At 41.0% G+C, this 15,214-nt stretch overlaps 1 protein-coding gene across 2 annotated transcripts in view; it reads left to right on the top strand.

Moving 5' to 3' along the window:
- The window catches only part of RPTOR (regulatory associated protein of MTOR complex 1), a 311,493-nt gene that overhangs the window by 234,583 nt on the left and 61,696 nt on the right, over nucleotides 1–15,214 (top strand). For both annotated transcript variants that reach the window (XM_083727385.1, XM_083727384.1), the window contains exons 19-21: nucleotides 1–141; nucleotides 1,511–1,669; nucleotides 9,904–10,022. In XM_083727385.1, the coding sequence (XP_083583511.1) occupies nucleotides 1–141; nucleotides 1,511–1,669; nucleotides 9,904–10,022 (419 nt within the window). The remainder of the gene's footprint in view (nucleotides 142–1,510; nucleotides 1,670–9,903; nucleotides 10,023–15,214) is intronic.

Here is a 15,214-nt window from a genome sequence, read left to right as displayed (position 1 = left end):
AAGGTGGAAGCCTGACTCCAGTGCGAGACAGTCCCTGCACACCAAAACTCCGTTCTGTCAGCTCCTACGGGAATATAAGAGCAGTCACGACAGTAAGGAATTTGAATAAGTCTCTGCAGAATCTCAGTTTGAATGAAGAATGTAAGTTTGCTTTTCAGGATTCTCTTATCATTTACTCTTTGCATGCATGTATGCAAAGCTTACTCATATGATTGCTTCCAACCACAGCAATAATGAACCGACTCAGTGCCTATAAAAGTTTGGATGGCATACCTAAGTGATGTGATGCAGGATTAGATCCGGAAAACATGAGTGGAAGAGAATTCACAGAAGAGCACTTTCCCGCCTCCTCTCACTCTCCTCCCACTGCTGCCCCATGTTAAAGGCCAATTAAGAGGGTCAGGGAATCCTCCAAAACAAGGTTGGAAGGGGCGTGGGAGGTGCTGAAAGGGGACAGGGAAGTTCACATGATGCTTCCATGTGATTTGCCCCTCCTCTAGAAATACACCCATCACATTCTAGAGGGTCCTCTGACCCTCAGGATTATCTTTTTGCAAGTGCAAGATGGAAGAATAGCACAGTAAGCCCCCTTCTGCTTGCAATTTCCAGTGTACTCAGTTGTTTTTTTAAAGAGATATTAAACTAGCCTGTCTTTATATCTTGGGGTTGCTCTTCCCATAACTTGAGTAGTGGTTCCTAATTAGCGCTGTACTGCAGACACCCTGGACCTTTGAAAATGTTGACATCTCTGTGGTAGTTTTGGATATGTTATTGGTGCCACCATACCCTCTAGTGCAAAACAGGGACGTGCTCATGTGTGAGTCATGTGACCAATGCAAGAGCACAGCACCAAAAAGCACATTTTTTGAGTGCTGTGCTCTTGCATGAGAGCACGGCCCCCCAAAATGGGATGTCCCAGACATCCCATTGGTGGGTATGTTGGTGGGTATGTGTGATGGACCTCCTATGTGGGCCCCCTGGGGTCTGCAGGCCACCAAGTGGGAACCACTGCTCTAGAGCAAGATTTTCCACAGCCGCCAATACCGACACCCTGTGGTTGATGCAATCATGCAGGAAATGAATGAAGACCTGGGGGTCAAGAAAAGGGCCTAGGAGTGAAAAAGAAGTTTACGAGGCATAATGCCAAAAAATTAATTGAGAGCTTTGAGCCTCAGAAATATAGGCACAGGCATTTACAGAGTACACCTCCCTTCCCAATGATGAATCTCTATATTTAATAAGATAATTTTACAATACATCAATTTTATGATTTATGGTCATGGTGATGGATGATTAAGAAATGTTAATCATATATTGATATTTCTTGACTTTATTTCATTTACGTTCCGAAGAATTTGGGTTGGAGTCAATGACAACTTTATTGGCACATCGAGGGGTCAATGTACTCGGAAGTTTGGGAAATCCTGCTGTACCCTGATACTCCAAGGAATACTGTCCTTGCACACTTGCTTCTCTCAATGTTTCCGTACTTATTCTTTGTCTTCAACAGCTGGGAGCTCTGTTGCCTTTTCCCCTGGGAACTTGAGCACCAGCAGCAGTGCCAGTAGTACCTTGGGCAGTCCTGAAAACGAAGAGTATATCCTGTCTTTTGAGACCATTGACAAGATGAGAAGAGTCAGCTCCTACTCATCACTGAATTCACTGATAGGTGAGCCTGCACATTTCCAAGCCGCCTCATCTCTATTCTGCAGAGTATGGTAGGAAAGCTTTGAGGAGGAGTTCTTTGTAACGGCACATAGGCTCTTAATGTGAGTGGACAGCAACCTGACAAAAGGAGATGGGAAATTTGTTTGAAGTTTTTTGTGTGGATGCAGAACAATGACACAGCTGCATTTGTGTGTGAGAGTGTGCCAGCTTTTTGAAAGGGGATGATGCATTTTCCATGGTTAACAATCTCAGCAAAAGAACCAAATGTTGATTGGAATTTGCAGCTGCTTCCAGCATTCTTACCTAGAAAACTGGGTGTTTATATTTGACTTTAGTTTTGATGCACTGCCTTGTTGATAGTAACACCTATGTTGGCTACAATATACTAGAGCAGAGCTTTCCAAATTGTGTGTCACAACACATTAGTGTTTTGGCTGCAGTGTGTAGGTGCGTCGCACAATGTGTGTCCGTATCTCTTAAAAGGCATTAGTTTAACCTCTGGTTTGCTAGTAAAACTGAATTACTATGTCGCAAAATGATGCATGTCTAGGAAGTGTGTCACCAACATGAAAAGTTTGGAAAGCTCTGTACTAGAGAGTGGGGCTGACTGTTACTTCAGTTTCTGTTGCCCTGTTTTCTAGGGCTTATGGAGAACTCTATATGAAGCCAGTTGTATTCATATTTCAGTCTGAATCTGTGCATCAGTTAACTAAGTGATCCATGGAGCTTGTGCAAAGATGAGCGGGGATTGGGATGGAGACAGAATTCTTGTACCTTGCTTTCTTATTTCTCCTCCACTACCATTACAACCTTCCCTCTTACACCCACCTCACCTCATTTCCAGTCTTTGTCTGGGCAGGACAGGAAAGCACCCAATTAGAACAACTGCTCCTTTTGCATCATAATGGACATGGTTAACTCATGTGCCACAGACATTTCCTCCACATTTAGCTCCTGTGTTTATGTGGAGGTGAAAAGGGGGAAATAGGTCAAACCACCCAGATCAGGAAAGAAAAGTGCTACTGGCTTGGCCCTGCCCTAGTTTCAGTACCTGGCACCTCCTGTTATAAGGCTAAGTTGTAAAACTTGAGGCCTTGGGAAACCATGGGCTAGATGGGCAAATAGTCTGACCCAGGTGTAAGGCAGTTTTCCATGTTTGTTTTCTTATAAGAGTAGCATGGCAGGATTACAGTGCTTTGGTTCCTGTAGGATTGTTTGTTTGTTGTAGCTAAATTACTCAGGCTTGCTATGTTAATCATCCCAGTCCCAAGACTAAAGTAATGTAGATTTTTAAGGAAGAGTGAATTGGTCGGATAGTAAACTCACACAGACCGTTCCAGAGCATAAAGCACAATATTGCTCCTAGACTATGATTCTAACTAATCATCGATCACATTGAAATGATGACAAATGGTCACACAGCCATTGAAATTTGGCTACATGATAACATTGCAAAGCCAAGTAAGCGAGGACAGGAAATATTTCCATTGCCTTTGTGCTTATTTGGAGCCCTGCCCGCTGAAAAGGCATAGTTTTTGAAGGGGGATAAGAGTTTCTCTAAAAAGTGCCCCCCCCCCCACTTTAGCTCAGCCCCGTAAAATGGCCCACTGTTTCAGTTCCTGTGGGTATTTCTCCATAGTCTTCTGCTAATGTAAAGAGGTGCATATTTTGTTATTTACATGTGTCTTAAAAGAGTTTTAGAGCACAGCTGAAAAACATAGCCTAGGAATGAGATGAGTGAGAGCATCTTGAAGCACAAAAGCAGCTCTCTAGTGCCTTCCTCATTCATATTCAGACAGGAACAGCTCATATCCAGCTGTAAACGACATAGCTTATGGAAGTGTTTAAAATTCATAACTTACACGGAATCCCATTACTTTCAGCACTTACCTCTTTAAGGCCAGGGTTTTTCTTCTTCCTCCATGATTTCTTTTTTCTCCTCCTTCCTTTTTCAAATGCATCTTCCAGCCTTGCCTCTGCTGCATCTTAAAGGAAATGGTAAAAAAAAAAAAGGAAACCTGAACTTGGTCCATAGGGTTGCGCTTGAGTTGACCTGAATGGCAGATTATGTAAACTTTCGGAATCTTGTCAACTCCAACCCATTCTCTCCTGTTTAAATTTCTTCTCAATTACACTGGGCAGGAGGGGGATAACCTGTTCAGGACCAAAGGCCACAATAAGAATTTCATGAGCTAGATGGACTCAGACCACTTACACATAATTGACACTAACATTGTAAGATTATTATGGATTTCTAGGCAATGAAAAGTTGCACTTTCTTTGTGACACCATTTGTGTAGTTGGCAGTGTACTGTTCAGGGTAGACTATGAGCTCATTTTGGGTGATGAACAAGGTCTAGAGAAGACTGGCTTGGGATATGAGGCAGTATTGAGAAGCAAGAAGCAAGCATAGACTCCTGGGTATCTGTGGCTGGATCAGGTTGTTCACAGTACCCAATAGCTCCCTAGGCAAACTCCCAGGGAAGAGGGATGTTGTCTAACAAGAGTCTTAGCCCATCCAAATAGGCCCAAGCTCCAACCTCTTAATGGAGGGCAAGTAACTTGTTGTCAAGTGGGCTTCTAGGTATGTCATCTCTGTTGAGAGCCTTAATGGAAGTGAAGGTTATGGGTGGTTGGTGCGGTGATGGAGTTTTGGATCCTTTCTTGAGATGGGCCAGTGTTTGGCTCTGTATAGGGCACCTTCATGGATTCAGTTAGCTTTTTTTAGCTCATGGCAAGTAGCTGACTAGCCTAGACTAATTCTCAGGTCAGCCGTAGAGTCCCTTCAGCATATGAAGAGCGGGGAAAGGCAATATTGAACAAGTAATAATTTATGCATAGAGAGGGGCAGGATGGAGATAAAAGCATGTGAGGAATGGCTCCATACCTCCATAGTAAAGCACATGGTTTGCATGTTCTCAGGTTTCTTCCCTGGCATCTCTGGTTCAAAGGGTCTCAGGCAACAAGACTGAGAAAGCCCTCTACCTGAGACCTCAGTGAACCACTGCCATGCAAAGTAGACAATACTGGGTTAGACAGAGCGGTAGTCTTCTGACTCCATATAAGGCAGTTTCATATGTTCAAAGCCTTTTGATGCTTTCGTGCATGGGGCCTTTTCTCTCAGTTGCAATCTGTTTATTATCATTTCTTAATATGCACCTTTTGTTATGCTGCTAAATGTGAAATTTATTGTTATTTCATAGCAGTTGGTGGGGTGGGGTGAATCCAACCCTCCTGACCCTGACATCACAGCTGAATGCTTCAACGAATTAGAATTTTGCAACAGTCTGCTGTAAAATAAATATCCTTAGAATTATATAATTCTGAGCCCAGGAACTTATTTAGAGCTCCAGAACTGAACTGAGCTCACAATACATCTACACCAAAATCAATTTTGGTTACACCCACACCCACCCACACAGACACACACCCCTTTCCAGCTTTCTTCATTCTTTCAACATAGTTTAAGGGCAAGGAGTCAATTTGTTGTCATCTTTGTAAAACAGCTAGAGGTCAGAAATCTGTGTTGATCTACTTCAAATCACACAGTGATCTACCATTAGATCCTGATCTGTCTTCTGCTCACCCTGTTCTAGCACAATAGGCATAAATTCGCTTCTCCTCTGCAAATGCATGCATTTTAACAATCCTCTCCCCCACCCCACTTCCAGTCTATGTGAGGCCATAGCACTCCCATAAGTGGGTCAGGCTGAGGCATTTTGCTTCTCTAGAACACTGCAACTCCACCAAATTTTGTGCTTAGGTCTAGCTTTTGCTACATATCCAAATGATATCTGAATCCCATTTTTAGCCCTTTCTCATCTTGAACATACTGTATTTGTGCTTTTATGCTAATGCAATTATCCAAGCAAAATGTGGTTTGCCTTGGAAATGAGTTTTCTGAAACTTCCAGGATCCATCAAGCCTGGGGTTTGCCTGATTTGATGGGGAAACGGGAGTTATAAGCAGTGTACTTAGGAATCCACCTATACATAATGCTATTTACAAAAAAATGTAACTGTTCAGAGAGTGAAGTTATGGTCTTTGTAGGGCTAGGATAAGAAAAGGTAAAACATGAGATGCAAAGGAGAGGAAAGATAACATTTATTACATTTTATTATTATTACATTTATATCTTGCTGTTCTTCCAACGAGCTCAAGTCAGTATCCACTGTCCAGTTTCCTTCTTCTGCTATTTAACCTCACACAACATTCCATTAAAGGTTTATAACACTAAGAGACAGTGACTGGCCCAGGGAGCTTTATGGCTGTGCAGAGATTTTAATTCTGGTCTCCCTGGTCCTAGTGTGGCACTTTAGCAACTATAGCACACTGGTTAGGCTTAAGAAAAAGTGGGGAACTTTTCAAAAATGATGTGTGTTGCCACAAGCATGCATATTTAGATTGCTTTTCTCATATGCAGATTTAACAAGTCATTTGTGCTCTCATTTTAAAGCAGATGAAATGTCGGGTGTATCACCCAATTAAACAAATCTTAGTGAATTAATTGTACACACTTTAGGTGGCATAAATGGGAGTACCTCATTGAAGATGGCACTTGCTATCAGCAGGTTTTACATTTGCACTTAAAAATAAAATAAGTTAAATAAATAAATGTGCTGGTTGATTGGTCAGGACACCATTTTCATAAATAATAAAAAATTGGTTAATCATTTAATTCACTAAATGTTGCAGTCCTACTTTAATTGCCTGCCATGTTGGCAAAATATGCATGATATAAAAGAGCAAATTAGTTAACACAACAAAATAGTAAAATAAATAATAGCTGGTAGATTTTTATAAAATTTATTTTACATATGTCATATGGCTATTCACTCTCACTGAATCCCATGCACCATAACTATCAATAAGCTCTGGTTTTTATCTTTGCCAGCTTCCCACCATCTCTAGTTTTCCCTGTGGCCTTTCCCAGGGGTATGTGTAGAGGAGGTAAACTGGCATCTGAAAAGGTTCTCACTTTGTTCCTGATGACACAGTTGTGTTGCCAGGAATGCTGGGATCTGTACCTCTTAATTCCTCCCTGCTCAAACCATCAAGACAAGAAATTAAACTTGATTTAATCTCCACCGGGTTGCAGGGTCACAATAATAACTTAAAGGTGGGTTCTTCAGTGTCCCTAGCTTTCTTTAGCTCCAATTTACCTACCCTTTCTCTCCCCTCTCCCCAGCTCAGTAAATTTGGGGTGGTAGGAAAGCAGCAGTGAATATGAAGATGACTGACACTTAGGCAAGCTAATTATGGGCTAAGACAAACTTGGGTTAGTTTGTAATTAGAATGGAGGAAATTCTAAATTTTGGCCCCATCCATTGTTGTGCAACTAGGGACTGCAGTGTTGGATTCCTCCAGCTTCTGATCTCTGACTAAGCCAGGCACTGGTGGGAAATTAAATGACAGCACAGCTATCTCAACTTTTGTGTGCCATGCCCTTTTCAGTACTTAGGGTGGTGAGGCAGAAAGATGTAAACCATTTGTACTGCCCTAATCATGGCTGTTAAATTGAATGAAGAGCCATGCATATCTGAATAAAAACCAAAAACTATCAATGAAGAAGGCAATTTACTTACCATGTTCATTGCTAAAAGGAATCATTTTGCAACTCTGTACTGCAAGGTCCATTTAACCAGTGTTGAATTGGCCCAGCTAATTACAGAGCTGTCATTTTAGATGAACTTGCAGCGTATAACACTCCTTCCTCATGCTTTGTTTCTGCATCCCTTTTTTTATTTATTATTGTACTCCATTATGCAGAAGTAGAAAAGCTTCCCCACCCCCCCTGCTGCTAGTATTTCCTTTCATCAGCACACTGACTCAGTTGGTTCAAGCTTGACACGAAGCAATTTTGGATGCGTCATTCATGTGAATCAGTGCTATGAGCAATCCTTTCACTAAAGGGGGGGAATAAAATAAAATAATGTATAGGGAGCTAGGGGGGTACACTTTCTAATGAGTCAAAAAATTCTTCATAGAAATTCCCTCTGTTCTCCTCAGCGAGTGAGTGAATGAGGAATTGCAGTGGTGAATTCTGTTTTTAAAAAAAGATCAGATATATTAAAACCAAGTCTTTTGTGTGAGCTCGCTCTTTCTTTTTCTGTCATAAGAGAGTGCTGGTGTGTGTTAGTACAGAGTGCTGGAATACTGAAACACAGATTCCTTCTCCACCTCACCCCTGGTCTTTCATGAACTTTAAAAGGAATCTCAAACAGTTGAGATTTCCCAGAAGTCCTTATGTAACTTTCTGCACAGAACTAAGAGCACAGGAGGCAGAATGCTGATCAGGGAGAAGAGGGCTGTAGAGAGCTCTCCTGGTGGTACAAGCTGCCTGATGCATTGACAGCTGGCATCTTCTTGACTTTCATCATTTTTTCCTGTGCCTTCCAGAACACACGTGCCAAAAGTCAGGTTTGTTCTATGATCTCAAAGTCTGGCACAACAAAAGATACAAATTGTGTGCAGAAAGTTCTAGACTAAGTAGGGTGAGAAGATACTAGCCAAAGCTGAGCTTTGTCATGACCCTGGGGTCAGACTCCCCTTATTCAGCTGGATGAGGCTGGGGATTCAAGATGGGAGAGTGAATTGCTCTCAGGACCAACCCCAGATTACATACTAAGAAGCATTTGTGCAAGAGAAGCCCATTGCACCAGTACCTCTACAACCCAAGAAGATCATGTTGTCCTCCTCTGATTCAGCTCAGTGGAACCTCTGTCTCCCACACTCAGTCAGAGTCCATGACTGCTAAAGCAAGCTGGGCACCTTTAAACAAAAAGTCTCTTCACGCAGTTGGTGGAGCAAGTACTAAGCAAGTGAGCAAGTTTTAAACAGGGGAATGTAAAGATTTTGGTATCACATTGCAAAGGAAAAGTTAGGCTGGGGTAACCATCCCCTTCCAGATAATATAGACTACAATTCCCATCATCCCTGTATATTGACCATGCTACCTGGGACAGATAGGAGTTGCAGTCCAAAACATCTGGAGGACACCACATTCATTAATCCTGGCTGTATCCAGGTGGACTAGGAAGCATGGGAAGAGATGCCTAGATGATTCTGTGCATGGTTGCAGCAATGGCCAGGCTGTAGTTTGTTACATTTTGATGATTATCTGTATTATTCAGAGCAGACCCATTGAAACAAATGGATAATTTCAGTGGATCTTATCTGATTATGACTTAGTTTGGATATCGCTCTTTGTCCATTTATTTGTAACCTACTTACAATCTGAAGTAATTGAAGTGGCTTCCTCCCCAACATCTCACACATCTCACCTGGGTAAATACAGAAAAGGAATGGGACCATGAAGTTTGAAAAGGGTTGCCTTTGCGACATGGTGAAGAGGAGCTAATATTAAGTTTTGCTAGAACATGTACTGCTAAATCCATTGTGTGTCAGGCAATCAAACAATCATTTGATCTGCATGAGCAAGTGAAAAGTCAAGAAGTTAGGCTGAAAGCTTTTTTTCCTGTCAAAAAGGAAACTGACCCATTTAACCAAGGCAGAGACATAAATGAGGGTGTAGTCCATACACATCTGACTACGGTAAGTCATTGGGCAAAAGTTCACAACTAAACTATCAGAAGTCATTATTTTGCCCCAAACGTTGTGTAAAAATTATGTTAGGTGCAATCACAATACTGATGAGAGGGATTTTCTTTCCAGTGTGTATTGTTTTTCATATTCTCCTGGGGAAATAACAGTACCATTTCATTAGCAATTAGTTATGACTGTTGGTGTGTGGTTTTTTTAAAAAAAATCATTGTCATCATATTACAGCATCTATCTTAAATGAATAAGAGAGCTCAGCTTTCAAAGATCCTGTCACAGTTATGAAATACAGTCTAAATCTGGGTTGTAGATTATTTGAGACTGCTAATGTGCTCATATTCAAGTAAAATAACATGTCCAGGAATCATTAACAGTCATACAACTAGACTCTATTAGCATTTATAATTTGACCTCTGAGTCTCTATGTCTAGTAGTAAATTGAAAGCATACTCATTAATTAAAGAGATTGTAATCTCCTTCTGGCAGGGATTTATCTTTTGCCTGTGAATATATGCAAACCAGCATATATCCTGATGCTGTTATATAAATAATAACCGTAAATAATAATACTGAGTCTGGGACATTGTCACAGTTATAAGATCAGTATATAATATGATAAATTGGCCATAGGATTTAATTCAGAAATACATTCCTTTTTCCCCCTTTTGCTTCTAGGAGTTTCTTTCAACAGTGTTTACACACAGATTTGGAGAGTCCTCTTACACTTGGCTGCTGACCCATACCCAGATGTTTCAGACTTGGCTATGAAAGTGCTCAACAGCATTGCTTACAAGGTAAACTATTGAGTTCTCAAGATTTCGCAAACTATAAATAAGTGGCTCTTGCACTTCTCCTTTTGGAAGGCTTTCTGTAATAATGTTACCAGTCAGTGAGAGCTTGTAGAATAGATTCTCACATAAATTTGCTTATTTTGGTTGTTACTTTTTATTTATAGTCTACTTTAATCGAAGAGCTATAGCCTGAGGAATAGCACTTAAAATGAAAAGAAATAGTTAATTCTCCACACCCTGCCAAAAAACAAACAAACTTGCAATCTAAATCAGGTACAGGTCATACAGAGGGGAAGGGGAAATTTTAAAATTATGCATTATGTTATTAGACTGAATGTGCCTTAATCCCATTAATAAACTTATTCTGATTTCCTGTAGCAGTCCCCTTCCCAAAAACACAATATACACAATATATTCATCCTAGTCCAGCTCTGCTTTTGTGGAGGGGCTGAAACTTAACTCTTAACTTTGTCCTTCTTCGCCTTCTGCAACTCTGCCCTCTGAGGGGAGAAAGAAAAAGGAGAGTAGATGCTCAAACAGCTCCAGAAGAGCGTAATAGGCAATTGCTAGCAGGAAGGTAGCAGTTATTAGAAGGAACTGAATTATGTAACATGAATAACCCTGTAGATAGGGGTTTCCTTTAATGTCTAGCTAGTAAATTTGACTTGCGGTTTTGGTTATTTTCTTTGCAAACTCATTTAGATTATGCAAGTGAGAGTAAGACTGGATTGCAGATTGAAGCCACAACTGCTGCCCAGTGCAGGTGATCTAGTACATGTGAGTCAGCATGCAGACACCCCATCCCACTCCTCACTTCTCCTGTATGGATTGAAAGCACCACCATTATTGCTATTCTTCATTTTGCAAGGATGATGTGTGTTTCACTCCAGAGGCTGCCATCACTGCTGTTTTTGGAATTATTAGCTCAAATGGTGTTGATAACTGGGCTGTTTTGGAAATCACTTGTGATGACAAATCTTCTACCACAAACAAAGCACTACCTAAACATTTAGATAATATTTGCTCTTGAAAATACTACCCCCATCACTCTCTAGATTGCAGCTAGGAGCTATTTGGATATTGTCTTTCTTATGTCCTTGGCTCAAGCCCTTCTGGTTGCTCCAACAAACAAACAAACATGAGCCAGTCCAACATGAGGTGAGATCTCTTGCTGATTATTCATTCCAACAATGTAGCTCAAGAACTTGAGGCTAAATGTGCTATGAGAGAAGTCACTATTTTAGTGCACTGAGAGGTGTCCTGTTTAAACCTGTTGTTCTCCTTACAGTGCTATTTTTTCTTTTAAAATGTTTCTTTACTGGCACCCATGACCCACTGATTAATCTCAGCTGATTGGCTAAATCTCTTTGGGTAGTTTTACGACACTGTACCAGACGAATTTAAGCATAAGGAATGAAAAATCTCGTACCTGATACTGAAAATGAATGAAGGGGGAGATTTATATTTTAAATCTCTGTTCTTGCTCGTATCATTGTTACCCTTACATTCATAAGATAAAGCGATCAACAATATGGATCAACAGTATGCACATATACAGTGCACTTACCTGTAGACCAGGTTTCTGCTACTTAGATACAATAGAGTATGAGTATGACAGTTCTGGGTAATCCTTTCTTGCAACAAGGTGATTTAGCAAGCATGGCCTGCAGATTGAGTCATCATCATTTTAAGGTGGTGAATTTTTCCCATGGTGATTTTTCTACAGCTCTTCCTTTCAACCAGTATAATAATAGAATTATTCAATGATGCCTCTGGCTATTTGCACATCTTGGAATTAAAGCTGATGTACTTTCATGTGTGGCATAACAGAATTGCAAGGTGGACAGGATCTATGATGGACCATGCCATTCCCAACTTCCAGGAAATATATAGAGATGATATATAACAGGAAGCACTACTCAGCCATATGATTCGCTTTTCCCATTGTTCACTTTGGTTATACAGTTGCTGCTGCCAAATCAGTTAATGGGTTTGGTATGATAGTACTTTAAATCATTTTGGAACTAGTGGCATTGGCATGGCTTAGAAGCAAGGTCTTCCAATAAGTGGTTATATATGCTCATTCAAAGGGAGCTCAGACAGCAATCAATGAATAGTGGTATTATCTACCATCTCTGTCAAAGTTGCCTTTTCTCTCCATCTTGAAAGTGCCAAACTTGATATGATAGAAGCTGAGGTGTCCAGGCAGTACCACATTTTATATGGTTGGTAGGCACACATGTGCTATTTGTTTCTGAAGGCGGAAGAGGAGGAAGAGGAGTCATATTGTGACTTCTTCATCATAATTATGGATGGGCAGTATTCCCTTTGAATAGCATCACCAGGTAAATAAAAATTTCATTATATTTCTGGACACCACAACCTGCATTTCTGTTTATACTTTATACTTTATACAAAATACATCACCATATTTTGGAGGGAACCATTTCCTTAACTTACAAATAAATTACACACACACACACAAACACACACAACCCAAATGCTTTGTGGTTATATCGCTAAGGAAAACCCATGGCAATTGTGCAGGTCCTCAGACTTGGAAGGGGAGAGGCCATGTCCCACAACAGTCAAAGAAGCTTGGGATAGCTCAAGTCCAGATGGCCTTAGAATTTGCAAATATGATAAGGTTAATATGTGTGACTGCAGAAACCAGGGATTGGGAAATAGTAAAGGGAGCAGAAAGTGTTTTTTGTGGCCAAGGATTTTAGCTGCTGCCAATTATTCACCTGCCATTCATCCTTTGTGTCTCCTACTCTTTGAGCTTTTACAACATCATGTAGAATAAATAAATTGTGGCATTTCACATTTGGCGTACTTGTTCAGATAGTCTTTTAACCTGGTGGTAATAGATGTTTTCTGCTCACACAAGAATTTCTGGATCACATCCCAGAATGTACTATGCATTTTCTTGGCTCCATAAAGAAGACAACAGAAAATGGCTACGCTTTTTGGCAGGGTGTTGTTGAGCATTCTTTGGTGGAATGGGAAATGCAGTGGAAACCTAAGTGTTTGATACATAACCGACAGTTATCATATAGTAAAAGGAACTGTTGCAGTGACCTCTTGTGTGTCCCATGAAACAGTGCTGACATAACATTGAGCACTGATTGTGTTTACCTCGTGATGATTACTGGTATTGCTGAGCAGACAGGATATCTGCACTTGTGATAGGTCAGCAAAGGTTCATTATAAAGTGTCAATTCATATGTTTATTATAAGTAAACTTCATAAACGGTTGCAGCTTGTGCTTGAATCTACCCTTTTGAAGTCATGATAGATCTCATGTATCTCAGACCATTACATTATTGCCTAGGTTCTAGTTTTATGGCATTTCATTATAGTGACCGACCATACAACCTTTATCTCTCATCTCTGCTTTTTAAAATTTAGGATGATTTGACAACTCAGCATTGGTTGAATTGTGCTTTTGCTGTTGTGCAAATTTCATTCATCACAGAGGGCTTCCAGTGGGACAGCTATTTTGATGTGGTTGTAAAAATATTATGTTATATTTTAGCACCTGGAATGATGGTATGAATACTCCAGAACGTTTCTAGCAGAGCTTCCTACTTGCTATGTTCCTGAAAAGATGTGAAGTATGATACACTTGATATTGAAGCATCAGATCAGCTTTATTTATACAGCCATTGGTCCATTATAAAATTTAACTGGCATAGCAGACCCCAAACAACATAGAATGCTGCCCATCACATGAAGTATGATACACACTAAACACCCATCAATCCAAAACTCACTCCTAAATCACGTGAACTCTTATCTTGAAGCATTGCAAGGCCAATTACCATGGTAAAAATGGAAACTTTTCATCAACACATCAAAATGTTCATTTAAGTTTGCCCTGCCTGTCTTTTTTAAGAAGCTAATAAAATGTGGACTTGCATTGAAAGTTAGGATTAGCTGCATGACTCTACACATGCACCAAACAGTAAGGTTTGGCTCTGTTCAATGAATTAACTTTCATTCTGGGTAGAATTGAAATATACACAATGGCAGTGTACATGTTGGCACACTAAAGAGTTTGTGTTCCTTGGCCCTTTCTACCCAGGCTGTCAACCTTCCTTGTTTTAAAGGTAAAGGTGAAGGGACCCCTGACCATTAGGTCCAGTCGTGGACGACTCTGGGGTTGCGGCGCTCATCTCGCTTTATTGGCCGAGGGAGCTGGTGTACAGCTTCCGGGTCATGTGGCCAGCATGACTACGCCACTTCTGGCGAACCAGAGCAGCGCACGGAAACGCTGTTTACCTTCCCGCCGGAGCGGTACCTATTTATCTACTTGCACTTTGACGTGCTTTCGAACTGCTCGGTTGGCAGGAGCAGGGACCGAGCAACGGGAGCTCACCCCGTCGCGGGGATTCGAACCACTGACCCTTTTGATCAGCAAGTCCTAGGCTCTGTGGTTTAACCCACAGCGCCACCCACATCCCTTTTCCTTATTTTAAGTTTCTAAATTTAGCTGTAAGGGACTACCTGCAAACTACTTTAATTATATATACAATCATACATTTGCAGGTTTTGGTGTCCTCGGGTGTCTTCCCGTGTAAAAGTTGGGGTGTCTAGGCGACGTTTCGACGAGGTCTCACTCGTCATCTTCAGGCTGGTGCTTTCGGCTTCTTGTTACTGGAACAGAGCGGGATCTCAATGTTTCTTCAAAAGAAGAAAAGGCACACTAGCCTGGGAACTTCCTCTCTGCCCAGAACATTGGAGGCTAGACACCACACCCCCTCTACAGTATTTATAGGAACTCAAACATTGAGATCCCGCTCTGTTCCAGTAACAAGAAGCCGAAAGCACCAGCCTGAAGATGACGAGTGAGACCTCGTCGAAACGTCGCCTAGACACCCCAACTTTTACACGGGAAGACACCCGAGGACACCAAAACCTGCATTCCTGTACCCGTGAAAATCTACGAAAGCAAATCATACATTTGTCTCCCCTTCTTTCCTATGAATAATTCCAAACTAGCATGTCAAAAGATTTCCCCTCCAGATTAGCAAGATTGCAAACCTTTGACATCAGAATATATAACAAGAGTATTAACAAGGCCTTGAGCTACTGGAAGGGATGTATTGCTTCAGAAGCTGCTGTACATCTTGGCTGTGGTGTTAGGGCAAACAGTTTAGGGGCCTAAACATCTTCTCTTCTTTCAGTATTGT

Source organism: Podarcis gaigeae (assembly GCF_964106915.1).
Source record: "Podarcis gaigeae genome assembly, chromosome: 2".
NCBI lineage: Eukaryota > Metazoa > Chordata > Lepidosauria > Squamata > Lacertidae > Podarcis > Podarcis gaigeae.
This window is presented reverse-complemented; position numbering and strand designations above follow the sequence as displayed.